This window comes from Phyllopteryx taeniolatus, unplaced genomic scaffold (genome assembly GCF_024500385.1).
Source record: "Phyllopteryx taeniolatus isolate TA_2022b unplaced genomic scaffold, UOR_Ptae_1.2 contig_24, whole genome shotgun sequence".
Taxonomy (NCBI): domain Eukaryota; kingdom Metazoa; phylum Chordata; class Actinopteri; order Syngnathiformes; family Syngnathidae; genus Phyllopteryx; species Phyllopteryx taeniolatus.
This window is the reverse complement of record NW_026903162.1, coordinates 530735-555922: the sequence shown is the minus strand read 5'-3', so window position 1 is coordinate 555922 and position 25188 is coordinate 530735. Positions and strand designations below refer to the sequence as shown.

The following is a 25188-nucleotide window of genomic DNA, read 5'->3' as shown; positions in this document are numbered from 1 at the left end:
CCAAACGTGCACGCAAGGTGCATCCCGCTGGCGTTTGAGAGCACCGCAACCCGTGAACTCTCGATATTTAACCAAGGAAAAATGTCTGTTTTGATATTTCACGGACTGAGCAGAAATATTCCAAATGTATGCCTTGGTGTCTGTGTGTCAACTTTACAAGCACAGTTGCGAGATTTTGTGAACTGTTTGGCTTGATTTGACTCCAAGCAGCATGAAATGTGATTTTAACCATAAGCAGTTGATTTGCACCACTAAAGTTTAAACTGTCACTCGATATGCTTGACTTGCTTAAAGAGTACAAAGTTGGGGTTATTTTATATTAATATATGATTTTTAAACCCATTTTATGGGCCAATATGGTAGACAAGATTCAAGCTGATGGGTGTGGTCTTCTCCAGGTTTCTCCGTCCCTCTTGCCCCGAGGTATTTATTTCCTGACTCCAACCTTTTTTGCACTCTTGGTGTTTTGCTTTTGTTTTTCCTATCTTCGTGTTCTGGCCTCGGCCAACCCTTCCCCCCTCGCCTCTCTTTATTCGGGCACACGGCTTGGTAACCGCGGGCCTTGGGGATGGAGATGTGACTCCCTGGCCTCCGTGGATCGCCGCTGCTAAGCCTCCGGAACAGTGGCTGCTGAGCTACCCAGATAGGCTTCCAGCCAAACATGAGTTTTCCGAACGTGCTAGCGGACCCCGGACCCAAGGCGGGGAGAGAAACGGTCATATTTGTTTTATATTTCTACATCTATTTCTTCTTCAACTAAACCCATCTCCGTGCTTCCTGAGACGCGCCCAGAGAGAGACCACACCCAGAGACCAGCTGATCTACAACACCAATTCCAATGAAGTTGGAACCTTGTGTTAAACATAAATAAAAACACAATACAATGATTTGCTAATTATGTTCAACCTGTATTTAATTGAATACACTACAAAGACAATTTATTTAATGTTCAAACTGATAAAGGTTATTGTTTTTAGCAAATAATCATTAACTTAGAATTTTATGGCTGCAACATGTTCCAAAAAAGCTGGGACAGGGTCATGTTTACCACTGTGTTACATTACCATTTCTTTTAACAACATTCAATAAACATTTGGGAACTGAGGACACTAATGGTTAAAGCTTTTTAGATGGAATGCTTTCCCATTCTTGCTTGATATACAGCTTCAGCTGTTCAACAGTCCGGAGTCACCGTTGTCGTATTTTACACTTCATAATGCACCACACATTTTCAATGGGAGACAGCTCTATACTGCAGGCAGGCCAGTCGAGTACCCGCACTCTTTTATTACGAAGCCACGCTGTTGTAACACATGCAGAATGTGGTTTGGCATTGTCTTGCGGAAATAAGCAGGGGCGTCCATGAAAAAGACGTTGCTTGAATGGCAGCATGTTTCTCCAAAACCTGTATGTACTTTTCAGCAGTAATGGTGCCTTCACAGATGTGCAAGTTATCCATGCCATTGGCACTAACACAGCCCCATACCATCACGGATGCTGGCTTTTGAACTTTGCATCCATAACAGTCCGGATGGTGTGTCCAGGAGACCAGGTGGAAAGGCAGTAAGGCTAGAAGTTTAGGGGCAGGGTTTACATTATTTCACCATGGTGTAGATGGGAAGAGAAATGGAGTCGGGGTTATTTTAAAAGAAGAGTTGGCTAAGAATGTCTTGGAGGCCAAAAGAGTATCAGATAGAGTGATGAGGCTGAAACTTGAAATTGAGGGTTATGTATAATGTGATTAGTGGCTATGCCCCACAGGTAGGATGTGACCTAGAGGTGAAAGAGAAATTCTGGAAGGAGCTTGACAAAGTAGTTCCGAGCATCCCAGACAGAGAGAGAGCCGTAATTGATGCAGATTGTAATGGACATGTTGGTGAAGGAAGTAGGGGTGATGAAGAAGTGATGGGTAAGTACGGCATCTAGGAAAGAAACTTGGAGGGACAGATGGTGGTAGCCTTTGCAAAAAGGATGCAAATGGCTGTAGTGAACACTTTCTTCCAGAAGACGCAGGAACATAGTGTGACCTACAAGAGCGGAGGTGGATTACATCTTGTGCAGACGATGTAATCTGAAAAGAGGTTACCGACTGTAAGGTTGTGGTAGGGGAGAGTGTGGCTAAACAGCATAGGATGGTGGTGTGTAAGATGACTCTGGTGGTGGGGAGGAAGATTAGAAGACAAAGGCAGAGCAGAGAACCATGTGTTGGAAGCTGAGACAGGACGAGTGTTGTGCAGTTTTTCGGGAAGAGGTGAGACAGGCTCTCGGTGGACAGGAGGAGCTTCCAGAAGACTGGAAGAGGCTGTGGGAGACTGAGAGGCGAAAGGAATACATTGAGATGCGACATAGGGCAAAGGTAGAGGTGGCAAAGACCAAACAAGAGGCGGAAATGAAGATGTTGAGGTTCGCTCTCGGAGTGACCAGGTTGGATAAAATTAGAAATGAGCTCATCAGAGGGACAGCCAAGGTTCGATGTTTTGGAGACAAAGTTAGAGAGAGCAGACTTCGATGGTTTGGACACGTCCAGAGAAGAAATAGTGAGTATATTGGTAGAAGGATGATGAGGATAGAGCTGCCAACCAAGAGAGGTAGAGGAAGACCGAAGAGAAAGTTGATGGATGTCGTGAGGGAAGACATGAGGGCAGTTGGTGTTCGAGAGGAGGATGCAGGAGATAGGCTTAAATGGAAAAGGATGACGCGTTGTGGCGACCCCCTAAAGGGACAGGCCGAAAGGAAAAGAAGAAGTTAACCCTCATATACGCTACATAATACAGGTGAATAATTTGCCCTTCTCTAAAATATAAATTTTACTGTTCAACTCTAATTAGAAAACAGCAAGTTTAGCAAAAAATACTGAAAGTTTAGAGAAGGTCAAATTACATTCGACTCTAAAGGTTACAGCGCATTTTAGGTTCATCCTGAAATTTCAAGTGAAAGCTGAATATCGCTAACTTTTTGTGAGCAGTCTATATTGCAGTACTAAACCAGTTTACCTCCGCCACCGAGCTTCTGATGCGATCAATTAAATTTTCAAAATCAGCCAGGCTGAAGAGAGGCTGCTGTTTTAGTCTGTGCAAATCAGCGGCAAATGCGTCCTCTTGGTGCTTGAGTATAGAACCTGAAACTGACAGAAATACTGTAATCTTGCATGTTTTAGTCACCGCAACTAAAATTAATGGGACCATGCCGCAAAAAAACAGTACCAGCCCGAGAGGGACTGTGGTTATGGTTTTCAAACATCTGGACAGATTCTCCAACAAAGAGTATCTTCTCTGCCACACGTATTGGAATGTAAGAAGGCAACATCTCTGCTCGCAGGGAGAACTGCTGAAGAGACGGAGCCAGCATGTTCTCCTCCTCCACCAGCCTCTGCCAAGCCACACATAACGACACCAATAAGAATCAGTTAGCAAATGATATGATTTTTTTATATTGTTATTAACAACAACAAGAAAGAAAGAAAGAAAGAAAGAAAGAAAGAAAGAAAGAAAGAAAGAAAGAAAGAAAGAAAGAAAGAAAGAAAGAAAGAAAGAAAGAAAGAAAGAAAGAAAGAAAGAAAGAAAGAAAGAAAAAGAAACTATTATCATTAAAAAACAAAACGAAACAGAAAGTCCAGAGTGGAATGTCAGCTGTGCTTCTCACCAGGTCTTGAAGTTCTCGCAGCTGTTTCCCACTTAAGCCTCCCAGCCCAAGATCGTCTTCATCCTCCTCCTGGTAGGCAACAGCACCACCTGCACTTGGACCCTGTTTCACGAAAAACTCCTCACTTTGGTCCAGCAGTAATCCATGTAGCATCCAAGCGGCAAGCTGCTTGTACATTACACCGTGGCAAACTGCAAGGATCCTATAGAACGTTGCAAAACATACAAAGACTGATTTTGAATATGCATTGGATTTTTTTTTTTTTTTTTGCAATAGAAAATAGGAAATATTTAATTTGAAACTAGTTTAGAACAGTAGACCTCAAAATTGTGGCTTCATTGCAAATTTTGACTAGATACTGACATACAGAATTTAATCACATACAAAAAAAAAAACAGCCCAGTGTGTGACCTTTCATATCCATAGATACTGTATATCTTAGTATTTTATAAAAGCTGCTCTTTTGCTCCCAGTCAAAGTAGCTTTAAAGCACATGGGAAAAGAAACATTCGTAAACATGAACATTATCAACGGGAAAAAAAATACAGTGTAATCTAAAAGAACATTCATTCATTCATTCATTCATCTTCCGTTCTGCTTATCCTCACTAGGGTTGCAGGCGTGCTGGAGCCTATCCCAGCTATCTCGGGGCGAGATGCAGGGTACACCCTGAACTGGTCACCAGCCAATCGCACGGCACATATAAACAAACAACCATTCGCACTCACATTCACACCTACGGGCAAATTAGAGTCCTCAATTAACCTACCATGCATGTTTTTGGGATGTGGGAGGAAACCGGAGTACCCGGAGAAAACCCACACAGGCACGGGGAGAACATGCCCTAAAACAACATAATGCTCAAAAAAAGAAAACGCACTATGACCTTTAGCTTACTGTAAATTGACCTTCTCTAAACTTATGAATGCGCAGGTTCAGCTCTTCAATGTTTCAGTACTTTTTGTACCACTTTTGTAGCTAAATGGCAAAACTCACAACAGGTGTTTGAGCCATAAACATTTCCAAGGACATCCACTTCCATGCCTTTCCTTGACTATTCGTGTCTCTCTGAATCTGCAGCGTATATTGGTTGAAATGAAAGGAATAATAATTTGGAAAAAGATACAAAGCAATGTAAACCCCTGCGTTCACTTCTGGGTTAGTCCGATGAACGCTTTAAAGTTAAAATCAAACTAATACGTCTCGGAAAGGGACAGCACGTCACTTTTTTTGTGTATAAAATTTAGGGAAAGTGACGAGAAACCTTTTCATCAATCTCGTAATCTGAAGGTTGCTACACTTTATGAAATTTTGAGTTCTCGATGACAGAGGCTTACTTAAACTCAGAACACACACAAAACACAACCAAGTTTGGAATTTTATAGTTAAAGACATCTACAAGGGATCTAGAGGGAAACACACAAAGGGGTCTAACTAAAGAAAGAAAATAACACTAGTAATGGTGAAAAGAATAAAAGTAGGCATACGAAAAGGGAAATAGAATATTGTGTGTTGCTGGGCTAAAAATGTGAATGTGAGTGTTTAATGTGTTGAGTCAGAACGAGAGAGAGCAAAATTGGGATTTAGTGTGAAGCTAGTAATTTCCCCGAAATTATTAGGCACTAATATTGTACAGTCCGGCAAGCACTTGCAGTGTCTACTCACGAACGTAGATAAACTGGTTTCTATGCGCGCATCTCAGGATGCAGAGGTAGGTTTGGTTAGAGAAAAGGATGCACAAAAATGAAAAAAAACAAAAGAGGCGGAAGAAAAAAAACTGTTGTTCGTCACGCCTCATTGGGAGAATATGACCGTCTCTCTTCCTGCCTTTTTAGGGACTCGCTAGCAATTTCAGAGCGATCACGCTTGGCTGGAAGCACACCTGGTACTTTGGTAGCAGCTGCTCTGATCGCCTAGCGCTGGCCCATGGAGAGGCTGGGTAGCCGAGTCCCCATCCCCAAGGCCCGCGGTTACAGAGCCACGTGCCCGAACAAAGACAGGGGAGGGGCCAGAACACGAACAGAGTTAAACAAAAGAGAGAGCAAGAGAGCGGGAGTCAGGGGTTAAGTACCCCGGGGGCGTGTCGAAGACGACCGAGGACCAGACAAGACCACACCCATCAGCTTGAATCTAGTCAACAATTTTGACCCATAAAATGGGTTTAAAAACATATATTAATATAAGATACCCCCAACTTTATACTCTTTACTCACAGGTCAAGTATATAGAGTGACTGTTTAAACTTTAGTCTTGGCAAATCAACTCCTTATGGTTCAAATCACATTTTATGCTGCTTGGAGTCAAATCAAAACAGTTCTCAAAATCTCTCAGCTGCGCTTGTAACGTTGACACACTGACACAGACATCAAGGTATACATTTGGAATAATTCGGCAGAGTTCGTAAAATAACAAAACACAAATTTTCCTTTGGTTAAACATCAAACACGAGTTCACGGATCTGCATTGCAGTTCCTCTCAACGCCAGCGGGTGTCGCCTTGTGTGCACATTTGTCGACTCGTCCCTTTTGGCTGCTCTGAGTTCAAACGAAGAAAAGGACTCCTTGATGACTGTAAACCAAGATTTCGAAGGGTCCTGCTAATTAAGTTAGGGTCCAGTAGGCATCTTCTAGTGGCTGTCTCACAGCAGGTTGGCTTTGAAGAATGTGGTTTATCAAGCCGTGGAGAGTCACTGTGTCACCTCAGGTTGCGGGGAGGTCCACTACAGTATTCCTCTTGCAATCGGCTGATGGCAATCTGTAAGTAAGGACAGTTGCCAAATCCTCTCTAAACTCTCTGTAGTGAAGGGTCAAATTGGCTGTTTTTTACTACAGTACTTTTGTGTTTACCATTATATTTCACCTACAAAATTGGTTTACCTTGCCATGTTTGTTGTCATTTTTTCCCAGCACAACCTCACATGTGACTGTACAGTTTTTTATTTTTTTATTTTGACAGACAATAGCAGCGGTGTCAAACTCATTTTTGTCATGGGCCACATGGTAGTTATGACTTCCCTCGGCGGGCCGCTACGACTGTGAACCCATATAAATTAAAGATTACATCATATACTGTAATTACATACAGTATACAGAACACATTGCTGAATAACCAGTTTTGAAATCAGAAGCCTATAAAAACATGTTTTTCAACTATTACATTTCTTTTCAAAGGGGGATTGGTAACAAAAAAATGCTTGCAAATATCTCAATGGTATTACACCAGAACACAATGAGCACTTTTGATTTGCTTTCACGAGCCACATTAAATGATGTGGCGGGCCGGATCTGGCCCCCGGGCCACCAGTTTGACACCTGTTGACGATAATATCACTTTGCACTACAAATCACACAGTAAACAAAGTCCGAGTAGGAAAAAGTGAAATTTTTAAACGTGACAACCACACACATTGAACAAACCATTTAACACAGAATTTAAAATGTAATTAGTACATTTCAAAATCTTATGTAAAAATTTTGCAAACCAAAAAATTATATATAACTATTTACACCATCATCAAAATTGAAAAGGGTTATCGCAGTTTTTACTTTTTTTTTTGCTTGCAAGCACTTTCTGCTCGCAAACACTTTCCTTAGAATCACCCACCTAAGGTGATAATAATCGGGGGGAATACGCCGTAATGTATTTATCAGAATTCTGGCTTTACTTGGCTTATTAACACAATTCAAAAAAACTGGCATGTAGTTTAAAGTCCGCACTTTCAACACAAGTTGAAACGGAGACTCAGAGAGGCTGCGTCTTGCTGCGACATCATCACAAAGTGGTCATGTGAATTCGGACGCCCATGTGTGACAACTGACTCCAGAGGGTTAAATCCTGGCAATGGCAAGCTACTGTTGATCAGTTGCTAATTATTGTTGGTCCGAAATGTGCATATTAACATTTCGGACCAAAGCACTTTCATTGAGAGTTCAGCTGGAGGACTCTGCATCATTTCCACAATTGTCCCGCCACCCCAAAAAAAACCTTTTTTTTTTTTTATCAGCATTACCGGTAACCCTTCATTTCTCAGTAACTCTCCGAGCTGCATTTTATGTTTTTATGTCTTAAAAGGATATTTTGTCAAATAGGTATTTGTTGTCTCACTAGAGCGGCTCCAACTTTTTTTTTTTTTTTACATACTTGGCAAATGAAGATGATTCTGATTCCGATCTCTGGGACACATAACCTGTCTCCTTTCTGAGCGGTATGATGGCTTGACATTCCGGTGGTGTTTATACTCGTGTATGATTGTTTGAACAGACGAACGTGGCACCTTCTGGCATCTGGGAATTGCACCCTAGGATGAACCAGACTTGTGAAAGTCCACAATTCTCTTACTGATATATTGGCTGATCTATTCTGACTTTCCCATGATGTTACACAAAGAAACAGTGTGCTTCAGGTGTGTCTCTAATTAACTCAAATGTTGTCAATAAACCTAGTAGAAGCTTCCATAAACATGACATCATCATCTGGGTTTTACAGTAGTAATAGTACTCTTATTGAATGTTAACTTCTGACTTTAAAAAAAAGGAAAGAAAAATGTTTTTAAAAAAACTCATTATTCTAGCACTTAGAAAAGAGAACATTTTGATAATGTTAATTAACCTAAAACAGGAAATGTTTAGTCTGATTTCATGTCAGAAAGTGAGGGGAAAAAAGCATGTGTATTTTTATGTAGCCTATGTAAACATCTAATTTCAAATGTAATTGTGCAAACTGTATTACTTACTTTTCTAAGGCCACACGTACAGGAGGAAGGCCCCCACAACTGTGCTTGTATACCATTTCCAGGATTCGACAGCCATGGATCTAAAGCAGAAGAGGCATTGACCAGATGTTTGTTTTAGCTCAGATACTCCAGAAATACTTCCTACTCATTTCATCAAACATACAGTGGGTACGGAAAGTATTCAGAACCCCTTAAAATTTTCACTCTTTGTTATATTCCAGCCATTTCCTAAAATAATTTAAGTTCATTTTCCCCTCATTAATGTACCCACAGCATCCCATATTGACAGAAAAAAAAAGGAATTTTTTTTGCAGATTTATTAAAAAAAAAAAGAAGAGGAAAACGGAAATATCACACAGCCATAATTATTCAGACCCTTTGCTCAGTATTTAGTAAAAGCACCCTTTTGAGCTAATACAGCCATGAGTCTTTTTGGGAATGATGCAAGAGGTTTTTCACACCTGGATTTGGGGATCCTCTGCCATTCCTCCTTGCAGAGCCTCTCCAGTTCTGTCAGGTTGGATGGTGAAAGTTTGTGGACAGCCATTTTCAGGTCTCTCCAGAGATGCTCAATTGGGTTTAAGTCAGGGCCCTGGTTAGGCCATTCAAGAACAGTCACGGAGTTGTTCTGAAGCCACTCCTTTGTTATTTAGCTGTGTGGTTAGGGTCATTGTCTTGTTGGAAGGTGATCCTTCGGCCCAGGCTGAGGTCCTGAGCACTCTGGAGAAGGTTTTCGTCCAGGATAATGCTGTACTTTCCTTCAATTGCAACCAGTCATAATGTCCCTGCAGCTGGAAAACATCCTCACACCATGATGCTGCCACCACCATGCTTCACTGTTGGGACTGTATTGGACAGGTGATGAGCAGTGGCTGGTTTTCTCCACACATACCGCTTAGAATTAAGGCCAAAAAGTTCTATCTTGGTCAGAGAATCTTATTTCTCACCATCTTGGAGTCCTTCAGGTGTTTTTTAGCAAACTCTATGCGGGGTTTCATGTCTCTTGCACTGAGAAGAGGCTTCCGTCGGGCCTCTCTGCCATAAAGCCCCGACTGGTGGAGGACTGCAGTGATGGTTGACTTTCTAGAACATTCGCCCACCTCCCGACTGCATCTCTGGAGCTCAGCTACAGTGATCTTTGGGTTCTTCTTTACCTCTCTCACCAAGGCTCTTCTCCCCCGATTGCTCAGTTTGGCTGGATGGCCAGCTCTCGGAAGGGTTCTGGTCGTCCCAAAGGTCTTCCATTTAAAGGTTATGGAGGCCACTGTGCTCTTAGGAACCTTAAGTGCAGCAGAATTTTTTTGTAACCTTGGCCAGATATGTGCCTTGCTACAATTCTGTCTCTGAGCTCTTCAGGCAGTTCCTTTGACCTCATAATTCTCATTTGCTCTGACATGCACTGTGAGCTGTAAAGTCTTACATTGACAGGTGTGTGGCTTTCCTAATCAAGTCCAATCAGTATAATCAAACACAGCTGGACTCCAATGAAGGTGAAGAACCAACTCAAGGATGATCAGAAGAAATGGACAGCACTCAAGTTAAATTTATGAGTGTCACAGCAAAGGGTCTGAATACTTATGGCTGTGTGATATTTCAGTTTTTCTTTTTTAATAAATCTGCAAAAATTTCAACATTTCCATTTTTTTCTGTCAATATGGGGTGCTCTGTGTATATTAATGACGGAAAAAAATGAAAAATGTCTTCAGCAAATGACTGCAATATAACAAAGAGTGAAAGATTTAAGGGGTTCTGAATACATTTCCGTACCCACTGTAACTATGAAGTTACAGTGGCGTGTTAGTTAGTCTGCAGTTGATCTAATTAACAACATTCAGTCATTCAATTAAACTCACTGTGTCTGAATTTTTGTTTCAATTAACATTATACTACCATGTTTTTGACATAGTATTGCACCTTCTTTTGGCAAGTAAACGGTCCTTACCTTTTGTGATTTAATAGTCTCCACCACCACCATCACAGAGGGAAAAAGCAACTGAAACTTAATTTAGGAAAAGTACAGATGTACCAGCTGTTCAGAGTTATCTTTGTCAATATTTCTTTACATTACTCACAGGGAGTTACATGCCTACCTGATCAAGCTTATAATTCACATGGGATATTGTAAGGTGGGGATCAGTGAGGAACTGAAAAAGACACAAGTTAACCTGCTGTCCTCTTGACCTTTCAATTTTTAATAAAATTTATTTTTTTATTTTTTACCTCCTGTTCAAGATCCAGTAGGGTCTGTCTGTATGGCTGCAGAATAGAGTCCAGCCCAGTACAGAATGCACGCAAGTATATCCCATGAAGTCCCGTCTGGCTAGCCTGAATTGTGAGATGTTCCTGCAAAGAAAGTATTCAATGACTTTGATTTTATGGAACAAACTGCACAAATGACATTGATCATTGGAATGCTCTTACCACATTCAATTTGGGACAATTTACTTCACAGTTAGGATCAGGCAAAGGTGGGTAGAGAAGCCAAATAATGTACCCAAATAAGAGTACTGTTACTTTAGAATAATATGACTCAAGTAAAAGTAAAACGTAGTCCTCCAAATATTTACTCGACTAAGAAAGTACTCAGTGAAAAAACTATGAGTATCTCATAACTTCTGATTTAAAAAATACAAAAAAATAAGAGCATGAATGTCAAATAAAATAAAAAAATAATAATCAGACATGCAAACACCAAAGGCAATTAAGCAATCTGGAAGACTCTGAAGAGTAAAATAAGGCAAAAAAAAAGAATAATTCTCTTCATTTAGAAAAACTTTACACCGCTCAAGTACATGCTGATGTACAAATTTAAGATTAAAATTAATTTGCCTCATTTCTTTGCTTTTTTGTTCTGGCCTCCAACTTTAGCCAGGTCCTTCTCCAACTGCACCTGATGCCTGCTTCAAGCTGTGCCACATGAATAGCATCATCCTCTTTAAGCACTCTCATTTTGGAAAAGAATTGACTCAAATCGTTGTCTGTTTCACTTAATTTTTCACTCTTACCAACTTCAAAGGCTAATCCCAAATGCATCCTCCAGGAAAATATTAAGTACAATATTTTTGTTTTTGTTTATTGGCCATTTCTGAATTTGAAGTTAGTCCCTTCTGTGTTGTGACATAATCCCTAACATCGCTCCGTCGCTTAATACATTTAACATTAACAACCGTAAACTAGATAATTGTAGCCGCGTTTCCTAATTAATACAAGATGTACCAGCGGATCAGCTCTTGTCGCCGATGTTACGTGTGTGTCGCGGTTCCGCTGGGACCGCAACCAGGGACACGACCCGCAGCACCTCAACGCGAAAATACAAAAGACCAGTGAAACAAATACGACATTGGCTGATTTGATGAGCAAAAATGTTGCTTAAACTTAAGATTAGCAATAGAGAATGTCCGCTCCAGAGGTAGGTAGAGTAGCCAAACATTGTACCCAAGTAAGAGTACTGTTACTTGACAATAATGTGAGTCAAGTAAAAGTAGTCCTCCAAAAAAATTACTTAAGAGTAAAAAGTACACAGTGAAACACTATTTACTCAATAACTGATTAAATAGTGAATAACTTCTAATTTTTTTTCACCACAGTATGAACATCAATAAAAAAACATTACAAAATAAAATCTGAATGTGCAAATTCTGATGTGTGTGTGTGTGTGTGTGTGCACAGTCAAAACCACAACAACACATCTGCAATTTACTGCACGACGTTTTCTAAATTTATAAGTGAGCTGAAATATCCACGTTTGGGCAGACAGTGCCAGACAAATGCTACAATTCATTAAAGCTGTTTTTTTTTTTGTTCGTCTAAATGTAAACAAGAGTAGTGCACCGTTGTCTTCATGCTAACCACGACCTTCCCAACATGGCCGCCATGTAGGCACGACAACCAGCCGGGCTGGCTTATCTCGTGTTAATACCTATGCTCGGGGAACACAATAGAAAACATTGTGTGAGGTCATGTGACTTTCTTATGTTGTTAGATTGGTGAACTAATCTTAAACGTCATTAGCTCTTAAATTAGATTGCCGCAAACAGCGTCCAACGCGGAAGTCGAAGTCGTAGTGCCGCGCAGGAAATAGTTGATAAATAAGCAATAATTGATAAATAAAAGTAGCGAGTGACATTTAGATCATTGTAACGGAGTAAAAGTACCGTTACTTCTTAAAAGCAGAAGTATTTTTCTGGTCTCGTCAACCCCTGTGACTTATCCAAAGCAGATCCCGACCGAGCGCACAGGTGGAACCTCAGGCCAATGTGCACGCATATTAATCTGCCGCGGAGTAATATTCAGAAATTACATCTGTGTGTGGATGGTGGATGTGTGGAATGGATCTCGCTGCCAGCGTTCAAGGAGTACGAAACAGCCTATGACGACAGTGACGACAACAATGACGACCCCCTCAGGAAAAACTCATCGGATCTATACGATTCACATAAATGGCCTATTTTGAGTTCAAAAGGGCAAATTTCGCCAAAAGGCGACTGATTTGCATGTATGAATAATAGTCCACACACACACATGTGCCCCAAACCAGTAACACGTGCAAAGGGCCTTACAGAAACATTTATTCACTGAAATGACTGAATGAAGCTGTTTGCTGACCAGACTTATTGATAGTTGTGTGTGTGTGTGTGTGTGCACACGTGCGTGCGAGCATGGCACGTATCCCCAAAGAAGCATCTTTTACAGTGACTTGTGACCATAAAAAAGTGCTAATGTTACCGCAAGGTGTTTTCTCAAGTTAGAAGTGGGATGAAATATGAAGTTTGGGCGGTCACAATTTAAGACTACGCTGCATTACAAAGCAGTTTTTTTCTGCGTCTGTAAACACTTGCGCGGCTGTTATTTTTTCCCCATAATGAGCCACTTTGATTGGCCCACGAAGGGTTTTTCTGCAGTCATGTGACTGCCTTGTGCCATCTGATTGGTGAATTGGAGTCAAATGACAGTAATGCTCACGTTGGACTGCCGCAAAGGCGCCGGATGTGGAAGTCGAAGATAAAGTCTAAAAATAGGTCGTGCACGCAATTATGGACATAAAAGTAGCGAGCGGCATGTCGATCATTGCAACGGAGTAAAAGTCTCGATTCTTCTTCACATAAATGCTCAAGTAAAAGTAAAAAGTATGTTGAATTCAAACTACTCTGACAAGTACAATTCATCCAAAATGCTACTTGAGTAAATGTAACAGAGTAGATGTAACGCGCCCAACTCAGGATCAAGTTTTGATTTTGGTGTGCTGTACATTTTTTTTCTCCACAGAAAGAATTCCGTGTCCTTCCGAACAACTCAACTTAGGTTGAATTTGTCTACAAAAACGTTTGTCAATAACACCTTCAAATATCTAGGTGCTCTTTTGCAAACTTCGAATTTGTAGCATTATTTTTTGGGACAGCAATGGCTTCCTCTGTGGTGTCCTTCCATGAAAATCCAATCTTGATTAATGTTTTGCATAGCCTATATTTGTCAACAGAGATGTTAGCATATGCCACAGATTTCTGTAAATCTTTAAGATGACATGCTAGGATCTTCTTCATTTCAGTGAGCATTCGAAGCTGTATTCTTGCAGTCATGGACGCCCAATACTCTAGGGAGAGTACAGTGCTGAACGTTCTCCATTTATAGAGAACCCATCTTACTGTGGACTCTTGATGAGAATCAAGGCCTTTTGTAACCCTTTGCAGCTTCGTGAAAGTTAAAACAGTTATTAATTGTTATTAATTAATTGCACCTTTTGAGAGTTCTTTTGTGCATGGCATGGTTCAGATAGGACAATGCTTCTTAGGAATAGCAAACCCAGCTTTAAGGCAGCTTTAACCAACACCTCAAATCTTACATTGACTAGACCAGTGTCAGTGTCATGGGGGTTTACATGCTGTTTCCAATAAGAACAAGAAGAAATATTGTAGGTATGGTATTAGTTTAAGCAGTTTGTCTAATATTATGTCTTAGATGAAGATCAGATCACATTTTATGACCAACTTATGCAGAAATGTATTCCCCAGGGTTCACATACTGTCTTCAGAAGTTCTTCAGTGTGTTTTTTTTGTCATTTGGTGTTTATTGTCCCTCGTGTGGACGTGTTTTGGACTGTATACAGCAGCAGCGTAACATTCATTGAAGGAGAATGTCGGTGCTCGATGGTTGCACGGCAACTTTCGCCCCTTCGGCAGCATGCTTGCAGCAGCACCATTTCTGGTGATGGAAACGTCAACATGGTTCGACTGTTGCTGCTTGTTGTTTTTTGCATCTTGGTAGGCAGTGTTTTGTAACAACTGCAGAAATGTCTGCACTGTTGGACTGCCTGCGATGCTGACCTATGACTGGCTGGATGGTGAGGGGAGGTGAGCTGGAGCGTCAGCAACGTGGAGCCCGAAAGAAATCTGGAGAGGAGGAAGAGCTGACACCTGAGCTCACTGCTTAATTCACTTAATACCAACATACAGGCAAAAACTTACATGTGCGAAGCCTATGATGAAAACAGTGACGAAGTGGACCAATGAAGCAAAGATAGAACTTCAATGCTGTTTAGACTCCACAGACTGAAGTGTCTTTGAAACTTCAAATGGCAGCCTGGACGAATATACGGACACTGTCACATCCTATATCAGTTTCTGTGAAGATGTGCGTGTACCACCAAAGACATTTCGCACCTTCAATAACAAGCTGTGGTTCACTGCCAAACTAAAGCAACTTCGCCAGGCTAAAGAGGCCTATCGAAATGGGGACAGAGCCCTGTACAATCGTGCTAGAAATCAACTGACAATAGAATGTAACATCGCAAAGAGAAATTATGTAGAAAAACTGGAAAACACTTTACTGCCAACGACTCTAAGTCAGTCTGGCGAGGATTAAAATCGCTAACAAACTACAAGCGACCATCCCCCCAAGCAGAGAACAAAAGATGACTAGCTGACAACTTGAACACCTTTTACTGCAGATTTGAAAAGAACACTTTCAATCCCCACACCCGCCCAGCTGCACCACCGACCACCATGGCACCTCTGACGTCTGCGTTGACCATTCATGAACAGGATGTGAGACACATCTTCAAACAAAAAAAGATCAACAAAGCGGCAGGCCCAGATCTTGAGTACACATCCCATCTCAAAGTCTGCGCAGACCAGCACGCTCCAGTCTTCACGCAGATCTTCAATAGATCTCTGGAAGCATGTACAGTTCCATCCTGTTTTAAACGCTTCACCATCATCCCTGTCACCCTGACATCTGTGGTCATGAAGTCATTTGAACGCATCATGCTGGACCAGCTCAAGAGCATCACAGGACCCCTGCTGTACCCCCTGCAATTTGCCTACCGAGCAAACAGGTCTGTGGATGACGCAGTCAACATGGGACCCCACTTCATTCAAGAACACCTCAACAGAGCGGGAAGACTATGGGAGGATCCTGTTTGTGGACTTCAGCTCTGCGTTCGAAATCATCATCCCCGAACCCCTCTCCTCCAAGGTTCTCCAGCTCAGGGACTTGCCTGCCATCTGCCAATGGATTTACAGCTTCGCGGCGGGGCAGGACACAGCAGGTGAGGCTGGGTGACACCACCTCATTCATACGCACCATCAGCACTGGGGTGCCCAAAGGATGTGTCCTCTCTCCGCTGCTCTTCTCTCGCTACACTCCTGAAGTTTGCAGACAAAACCACAGTCATTGGCCTCATTAAAGACCGGGACGAGTCTGCGTATCGACAGGAACTGGAGCGGCTGGAGCTTTGGTGTGGCCGACACAACCTGGAGCTGAACACGCTCAAGACTGTAGAGATGATCGTGGACTTCAGTAAACATCCTTCACCACAGCTGCCCTTCAGGCTGTCCAAGTCCATCGTGTCAACCATTGAGGCCTTCAAGTTCCAGGGAATTAGTCTCTCAGGACCTGAAGTGGGAGACCAACATTAACTCCATCCTCAAAAAGGCCCAGCAGAGGATGTACTTCCTGAGGCTTTTAAGGAAGCATGGCCTGCCACAGGAGCTGTTGAGGCAGTTCTACACAGCGGTCATCGAATCGGTCCTGTGTTCATCCAACACAGTCGGGTTTGGTGCAGCCACAAAAAAGGACAAAGTCCGACAGCAACGGACAATTAAGAATGCCGGAAAAATTGTCAGTACCCCCCTATTTCCCCTTGCACGCTGCCAGAACTAAGACAAGAACATGCAAAATCCTCTTGGACCCTCCACCTCCTGGTCATCACCTCTTCCAGCTCCTTCCCTCAGGTAGGTGGTATCAAACAATGCAAACTAAAACCAGCAGCTACTTCCCTCTTGGCATTAAATTGCTAGACGCTAAGTGACTACCCGTACGTGTTTTTATGTCTCAAAGTATTTACTGTCAAAATGGCTATTGTCATACTAGAGCGGCTCCAACTACCAGAGTCAAATTCCTTGTTTAATTATGATATACTTGACAATAAAGAGGATTCAGATTCTGAGAGTGAGGCAGATCTAGATGGGACAGGAGAATGGAGCCATTCTTTCTTTATATTTGTTACTCGCCAACAGATGATTGCATTATTGTTTCTTTTTGTATTGTTTTTTAAACTGTGGGCCCTTGAGAAAGAAATGTCAACCCTCTGTATGTTCCACACATATTGGGGGTTGACAATACAAGCATACCATACAGAAAGCCACAAAAATCAATTATTTATTTATTTGCGGGAGGTGGATGAACTCAGCATACAGGCTAAACGTGTTGAATTGGACTTCTTGAACTTACTTGTTGATGGACATGGCCGGTGTGTTGCTCTATGAACTCCGTAAATCGTATGTAATCCGAACCCAGTTTACAAAGACGATTGAGGACACTGATCTCACTCGGGTGAAGGAAGGGTAGGTCCTGGGACACCTGCAGGTACAATTTTTATGTCCGAAAGAAAACACAGCTTCAATAACTCATTTTGTTTTCGGACATCATGAAAATGCTGGTCTAAACTACAACTTGTGCAGACATATTGAACTCAACTAAATAACACAGTTATGATTAGGTGCAATTGGCATGTCTACTATCTTGGTTGTTCCAATGTAGGCCACCGTTCAAAAACACGCATCAAACACCGATTGTACAAGCTCAAAAAACATACGTCAACAGAATCAGTGTTCCGTTTTACCTGTAAACCTGTTCGCTTATTGCATGTGAAAATGGTCCCCGGGTATCCACTTAATGCCAACAACAATTCGTGAATCATCTTACTTCTAGTTAACAAAGTATCAATGAAAATCGACAACGACGCTGTATGCAACCATCACAACAAACTCCGGCCTGAGCTTTCGCACGGTGATGACGTCGTCGCCCAAAGGCATGATGGGAAGTCTTAGCAACCTATTAGTTTGAAACCATATCTGTATTTCATTTGTCGTTTGATTTCCGTTGCACTCCGTCGAGTTAAAAGAAATTTGTGACAACTCAAACGTTCACTGTACTTACGTTAACCTGTTGCCATTTACAGCGTCGTTGGGAATTGTAGTTTTTTACCGAAAACGGAAACGTTTCATGCCTCCGTCATCATTAGTCGGCCATGCAGTAGCGACTAGCAACGTCTCGCAACAGAGAAAGCTTGGTAATTCGATATAACAAGTTGTAAAAAAAACATGTTACCAACATCTTGTGGTTATTAGACGTGGCTGGCTTCCAATTTGTATCAATTATAGCTATTGTGTATTTATTTATAGGCGCAGCTCGTTGTACTCATCTCGTCATAATCGTGTAACCTTATCAGTTGAAATGAGTCTGGTAGTTATCTTAAATACATCCGCGAATTAAACTTTTAAAAGACAAGTTAGTCGGCTTTGATGAGAAGAGCGTATAGTGTTATCCACACAGCTCTTTTAAGGAGTCTTACCATGTTAGTGACATCTTTATGCATTTTTATTTTGCAGGTATGGCGCAGGTGAGGACAGAGGACAACTTAGTTGAGGAGTACCTGGCCCAGAACCGAGAGATTGCCCAGTGGGTCGACGCGTTAAGGGGCTACTGTGAGAACAACAAACAGTGGTTGGCTCGCAGAGAGTTCATCCTGAAAAACATGGATGCATACCCTACAGTGCAACCAGGAGTCTCCAACAGCAGTCTGGACAGGCTGCTGTCCCTCTCCATGGTCTGGGCTAACCATGTTTTCCTCGGCTGCAGGTAGGACATACAACACTGGAGTGAGCACATTGAGAAACAGGACTACAGACTTGAGGCTGAATATCTTTCCTTTTCTAAGCTATCCAGAGGCTGTGATGGACAAGATCAAGGAGATGGGTGAAGGAATAATTGTTCAAGATGCTCCAGTTCATAAAACGACACGCAAAGAAAAGTGCAGCGCCCAATTAGGTAAGACAGACTTCATTTAAAAACATATTTTGCAGATGTTCGAGCGTGGTGTGAGCTTGAAAGTGCCATGGTTTGATCTGAGTGAGTAATGTCCCATATTATCACTACACTAGTTTGACAGTGGTGATGAACATTCCCTCACAAACAGATTACGAGTGCTGCTGGCATCATTTGTAAAAGTGGTGGAGACCGCTGTATTTAAAGGAGTATTTTACACTTTGGGTAGTGCTAATGATTTTCACAATGGAACATTTGGAAGAGCACCATAAGTGTAAAATAAAGTTTGATGTGATGGAATTGGAAGTGTCAGTGGAAGGGACAAATAAACATTATTGAGTTGCTTAAAATAATCACTCTGAGCCAGCGACCTCATAAAAGCCGTACTTTGTTTCATTTGATGTCACGTTTTAACATGCCTAATTATCACACAAAAAGTTGTAACTTGCGTTCTTTTTGGAAAATCGTAAGGAAAAAAAAGTGACAAAGCCAAAGAGAAAGTATAGCACATGGACAAAGTTAGTCTGTTGATCCTCTCTGAAGTACGATTAAGCGAGGTATAGTATGTACTGCTATATTTAATCAAATAAGTTGCTATTTTATTTTGCAGTTTCACTAGTACACAGCAGTAATATGAACAAACTAATATAATTATATTCATATACTCTGTTTCCTTTAGTATTCAGTAGCATTTTCGCTGAAGAGAGTGTGTCAAAATGACATGACTAGTATGCTTGTAAAGAGATTAAATAAATACTGCAATAGGAAAACGATTGGCTGGCGACCAGTTCAGGGTGTACCCCGCCTCCCGCCCGAAGATAGCTGGGATAGGCTCCAGCAGTCCACGACCCTAGTGAGGATAAGCGGTAAAGAAAATGGATGGATGGATGGATGGATATTAAAAAAGTTTAAAGGAGCGATATCATACATTCATCACAATTTAAAACATTTCCCAAGTGTCTTAAAATTTATATGGCATGCTGTCATCAATTACGCCGAAGAATTATGTAAGCCTTTACACATCCTAATTCTTGTCTTGCTGAAATTAGCCTGGTTTTGACAGGAGCTTGATTGTTGATTTAACGTTGTGTCACAGGCAGTGCGCATATTGAATATTTGTGAAACTTTGTTAAGTCTATTATAACTAGAATAGTCCCCTCCATGAGCCGTCACCTTATCGTGGTGGAGGTGTTTGTGTGTCCGAATGATCGTAGGACCTAATTTATGTGAGGCTTCACTCCCCTAGTAGGGTCCCCCATGGGAAACAGGTCCTAGGTGAGTGACCAGACAAAGCACGGCTCCAAAAACCCCTATGATGAATACAATAAATGGACATAGGTTTCCTTTGCCCGGATGCGGGTCGTTGGGCCCCCTCTCTGGAACCAGGCTTGGGGGTGGGGCTCAAAGGCGAGCGCCTGGTGGCCGGGCCTGCACCCATGGGGCCAGGCACATCCCAAAAGGGTAACGTGGGTCCCCCTTCCCATGGGCTCACCACCTGTGGGAGGGGCCATAGGGGTCTGGTGCAGTGTGAGCTCGGCAATCCGATCCCCGGCTACAGAAGCTGGCTCTAGGGATGTGGAATGTCACCTCTCTGGCAGGGAAGGAGCCCAAGTTGGTGTGTGAGCTTGAGAAGTTCCGACTAGATATAGTCGGCCTCGCCTCCACATACAGCTGGGGCTCTGGTACCAGTCCTCTAGAGAGAGGCTGGACTTTCTTCCACGCTGGAGTTGCCCACGGTGAGAGGCGCCGGGCAGGTGTAGGTACACTTATTGCCTATGCACCAAACAGAAGTTCAGCGTACCCACCGTTTTTGGAGTCTTTGGAGGGAGTGCTGTAGAGCGCTCCCGCTGGGGATTCCATCGTTCTGTTGGGGGACTTCAATGCTCACGTGGGCAATGACAGTGAGACCTGGAAGGGTGTGATTGGGAGGAACAGCCCATCCCCTATCAGAACCCGAGTGGTGTTCTGTTATTGGACTTCTTAGCTCACCATGGATTGTCCATGACGAACACCATTTTCAAGCATAAGGGTGTCCACACATGCACTTGGCACCAGGGCACCCTCGGTCGCACTTTTTGGCATGTGGGACTCCTGAGGCAGTTGATGAGTACCGGCTGGCCAAGTGGAATGCAGCTTTGGTGGTCGCTGAGGCAAAAACCTGAACATGGGTGGAGTTCTGGGAGGCCATGGAGAAGGATTTCTGGACGGCTTCGAGAAAATTCTGGTCGACCATTTGGTGTCTCAGGAGGGCGAAGCAGTGCACCATCAACACTTGTGTGTAGTGAGGATGGGGCACTGCTGACCTCGACTTTGGACATCATGAGCCGGTGGGGAGAATACGTCAAAGACCTCCTTAATTCCACCGACACGCCTTCCCATGAGGAAGCAGAGTCTGGGGTCTCTGAGGCGGACTCTCCTGTCTCTGACTGTTATAGACTGTCAGCAGAAGAACGCATGAAGTGCTTTAAAATTTCCTGAATTTGACTGCGGAGTTCAGAAAACACAGTTGGGCCAACACCAGCAGATGACATGGCACCCCAAATCATTACTGACTGCTGAAACTTATCACTGAACTTCAAGTAATGTGGATTCTGTGCCTCTCCACTCTTCCTGCTGGGACCTTGATTTCCAAATTAAATGCAAAATTTTTGTTCTTAGCCCATGTGAGACAGTTCCGACGCCGTCTCTCGTTCAGGAGTGGCTTGACATGAGGAATGCGACATTTGTAGCCTATGTCTCGTTTTTGTCTGTGTGTGGTGGTGCTTGATGTGCTGACTCCAGCCTCAGTTCCTTGTGAAGCTCCTCCAAATTCTTGAATGGATTTTGCCTGACAATCAAATCAAGGCTGCGGTTAAGCCAGTTGCTGGTGCATCTTTACCGATCATGTTTTCCTTCCACTCAATTTTCTGTTAATATGCTTGGATACAGCGCTCTGTGAACAACTAGCTTCTTTAGGAATGACCTTTTGTGGCTTACCCTCCTTGTGAAGGGTGTCGATGACTGACTCCTGGACATCTATCAAATCAGCACTCTTCCCCATGGTTGTGTAGCCTACTGACCCAGACTGAGAGCCTGTTTAAGGCTCAGGAAACCTTTGCAGGTGTTTTGAGTTAATTAGCTGATTAGAGTGTGACAACATGAGTTTCAAATATTGAACTTTTTCAAAATATTAAAATTTTATGAGACAATGAATTTTGGGTTTTCATTATCTGCAAGCCATAATAATTAAAATTACGAAAAACTACTACTTCTTTTCCTTTCAGCTTTTCCCGTCAGGGGTCGCCACAGCATATCATCTTTTTCCATGTCAGCCTATCTCCTGCATCCTCTTCTCGAACATCAACTGTCCTCATGTCTTCCCTCACGACGTCCATCAACCTCTTTGGTTTTTCTCTAGCTCTCTTGCCTTGCAGCTCCATCCTCATCACTAAAATTACGAAAATCGTTCAATCTGTGTGTAATGATTCTATATACGAGTTCACTTTCTGAAATGACTGACCAAAAAAATTTAACTTTTTCATGATTTTCAACTATTTTTAGATGTTCTTGTATATGATATAGAGTTAAACTGAAATGAAAGCCAATCTCTTTATGCATTTTTAAAGTTTCCAGAAAACAAAGTTTCCCGTCAAAAAATGTCCACAGTCACGCAAACAACTGAAACTTGATGAAAATGTGGTATTGCTGCTTCTTTAAATGTCATTATCTTTGTCTTATGTTGGAATGTGTAAAAAAATAAATAAATTGGGGGGGCAAAAATCGTCTGACTTTTGCAGATTTGAAAAAGGGCCAACTAATATCAGCCGATTTAAGTCGGCCAGCCAATTAATCAGTCGGGCCCTAGTGTATACCCAAGTGACTTTTCTCACAGGACAATGACTTTGCAGAAATTAATAGTTACAAATACTAATAAAATGTAGTGAGTCAAATTATCAAATTATCTTTTTATCCTATGGCAGCTATAAATTTTACTATTTCCTTAATGATTCAATAGCGATGCATTGGACTTACATTCAAGAAGACAACAGATGGGGTGCATTGTAAAGAACCTAACAAAAAACTTGTTGACTTTGGGTACTTTGAGCTACAGTCATATTAACTAAGATCCTTTGTAAAAGTAAGATGGTGCAAAGGTCCGTTGCTGTGCCTCTCTGAAAAGGGACATACACTAATGCAGGACTTCATCTTTTGCATTCACACAGCATTTCTTTGTTTACACGCCCACAAGTGAAGTTGCAGTGTGTTGCCTCATTAAATGTTGTTTCTCTCTTCTTGCTCATCTTGTGAAGGAGCTCCCGATGACAGCTGTGGAAAAAGAAACCGATACGCTCCTAATGAGCCCGACAGTCGACCGGCCGGGAAAACATCCGCTCGACCGATGAGTCAGAAATCGGGGCCGGCACTGCAGGCTCCAGCAGAGCACCAGCCTTTCTTCAACCGCCTCTACAAGGCCGTGGCCTGGAAGTTGGTGTCGGCGGGGGGGTTCGGGCCCAACCTGGACCATTTCGAAATACTTGGTAGCTGCGTGGAGTCATGCAAGCGGACCCTGACGTGCGTCTTCGTGCCACTCAAGGACATCACCGGCCTCCCCGCAGGTCGCACACAGAAGGAAGGCCACGTGTGTGAAATTCGCTGTCAGACTGTCTACATGGGCACAGGCTACGGGCGTGATGAAGCTGCTGCCAGAGCCATGGCTTCCAAAGAGGCCTTGAAAGTGTTTCAAGGGAGGAAAGTGACAGTAAAGATCGGCAGACGGCGGTACAAAGGGAGGGATGTGGAGGATTTAATGTTGCTGGATGAGCAGCCTCGGAGTCAGGGCTTCCCCCCCGCGCTCAGCTACCCTTTTCAGGACGAGTGTGCGGGGGATGCTTCTTTGTAGCTTGGACCATTTTGGGATGTCGAACCTGCTGGAATGGAACATTAGCATTTACTGAATGGCGCACTGAAGAAAGACACATTGGTTTGGGGACCACACCCACGTGCAGCTTCATATCTCATATAGACTTTGATCTCATTGTACAATTACAATGAACTTATATCATCAAGAGCAGGCCGGTTCACGTTTTATAAATATTGTTATGCACTTTTTTGAGCCAGGCGCAGATCACGCGTTGAGAGCCTTCCTGTCCTCAAGTTACCAACTTGCTTTCTTGTGATAAGGAGCCTTTCTCACAGTAGCAGCTTTACAACTAACAAATATTTATGTTCTGAAAATTATAAAATTCATTTTATGGTCCATGGTATTCCTACCCAACCCCCCCCAATCACCCCCCCCCCCCCCCTCTATGTTTTATTTATATATAAAAAACCATCAGGCTGCAGTGAAATATTCAAGAGTGCAAGTGTTGACCTGATCAGTTTCGACTTCTTCTCATAGCACACCAAGCAACATGTCTTCCTGGCCAAGTTTGCTTTAAAAATGACTAAAAAAAGGATTATGACTAATCACGATAGTTGGACTTTTCCTCCTTTCTGTAAGGTAATTGTAACTTGTTGGTCTGCATTGACGTTTGACTGTTAGATATCTGACGTCAAAATTTGCATCACACACTACTCATGGTTTTATTTCATGGGTTTGAACTTATTTTAAGCATATGAATTTGCTCAGATTCTTGAGAGTACTGCACACGCTGTTTGTATGGTGTACCCTCATACGTATTGCTTGCTCATCATTATTGTAATACTGCAAAGACTTGTTTCAATTTGATTGTTAGTTGAGTCAGAATGTGAAGGTTAAATGCTGCTCTGCTGTGTGACGTTTGTGTTTGTTTAGTCAGGAATGAAATTTAACCGCAGCAGTTCTGTGTTACTGTAAGTTTACAGCAGAGCTTTATTCCTCGTTTTCATTTTTAATTAAAGTTGCAAACTCAACCAAGGCTGATTTGTGGTCTAAGCATGCATAAATGCTGCCAAGCCTTCTCTTCTCGGTCCCTCATGAAATAAATGACAAAAATAACTTAAATCTTCGAGTCAATTTAAGTGGTAAGCAGATGAGTCTCAGTCAGCAGCCACAGAGTTTCTGTACATTTAGTTTAAGATCAGTCTGTCTTGACTCTCATCTGAATGAAGTTTTTATTTACATACTACACATTTTTTTCACCATATTCATGTTTAATTAATAATAATAAATTGGCACATCTCTCTCTTTGAAAGCAAATTATTAACTTGACTAAGGACACGGGGTTCTCAAGAGGTAAACCATCCACAATAACCAACGCTGTCACATAATTACTTTTTTTTGTTTGTTTTTTTTGTTTTTTTTAACCGCCCACCTGTGTGGGGGGTGGGGAGGGCTGTGGGGGAGGCTAGGGGCGTGGTGTTGGGTCCCTGGGGCCTCCTCCGGGTGGCCAGTTTTTGGGGTGCCTCGGTGGGGCCGCTGGATCACTCAGTGTGGGAGGTGTCCCGTCCACCGGGCCGCTCTCAGGTGGACTCCTGACCCTGCCTCTCGATTGGGTGGGTTGGGGTGCTCGGCCCCGATGGTGCAGGCACAG

The 25188-nt window shown here is 42.5% G+C and overlaps 2 protein-coding genes across 4 annotated transcripts in view; one reads left to right on the top strand and one right to left on the bottom strand.

Moving 5' to 3' along the window:
- tubgcp4 (tubulin gamma complex component 4) overlaps positions 1-17702 on the bottom strand; it is a 47323-nt gene extending 29621 nt beyond the window's left edge. The window contains exons 1-9 of one of the 3 annotated variants that reach the window (XM_061765048.1): positions 17493-17702; positions 17102-17230; positions 10595-10717; positions 10465-10518; positions 10317-10373; positions 8375-8454; positions 3643-3844; positions 3204-3369; positions 2994-3124 (exon numbers count right to left, since the gene is read on the bottom strand). In XM_061765048.1, the coding sequence (XP_061621032.1) occupies positions 2994-3124; positions 3204-3369; positions 3643-3844; positions 8375-8454; positions 10317-10373; positions 10465-10518; positions 10595-10717; positions 17102-17230; positions 17493-17570 (1020 nt within the window). In that variant the 5' untranslated portion in view covers positions 17571-17702. The remainder of the gene's footprint in view (positions 1-2993; positions 3125-3203; positions 3370-3642; positions 3845-8374; positions 8455-10316; positions 10374-10464; positions 10519-10594; positions 10718-17101; positions 17231-17492) is intronic. The other 2 variants (XM_061765049.1, XM_061765050.1) reach the window with 2 other exon arrangements.
- Positions 17703-17734: 32 nt separating this feature from the next.
- cdkn2aip (CDKN2A interacting protein) lies at positions 17735-24653 on the top strand. The gene is made up of 4 exons (XM_061765051.1): positions 17735-17942; positions 18262-18511; positions 18591-18700; positions 22987-24653. The coding sequence occupies exons 1-4, from the start codon at positions 17876-17878 to the stop codon at positions 23574-23576; spliced, it is 1017 nt and encodes a 338-aa protein (XP_061621035.1). The 5' UTR covers positions 17735-17875; the 3' UTR covers positions 23577-24653.
- Positions 24654-25188: the final 535 nt, after the last annotated feature.

Bases quoted from the DNA above. Each gene is read 5' to 3' on its own strand.
- cdkn2aip (XM_061765051.1), top strand. From the start codon at position 17,876: ATGCCTCCGTCATCATTAGTCGGCCATGCAGTAGCGACTAGCAACGTC. The intron at 17,943-18,261 runs GTAATTCGATAT...TTTATTTTGCAG, and splicing joins CTCGCAACAGAGAAAGCTTG to GTATGGCGCAGGTGAGGACA. The intron at 18,512-18,590 runs GTAGGACATACA...TCCTTTTCTAAG, and splicing joins CATGTTTTCCTCGGCTGCAG to CTATCCAGAGGCTGTGATGG.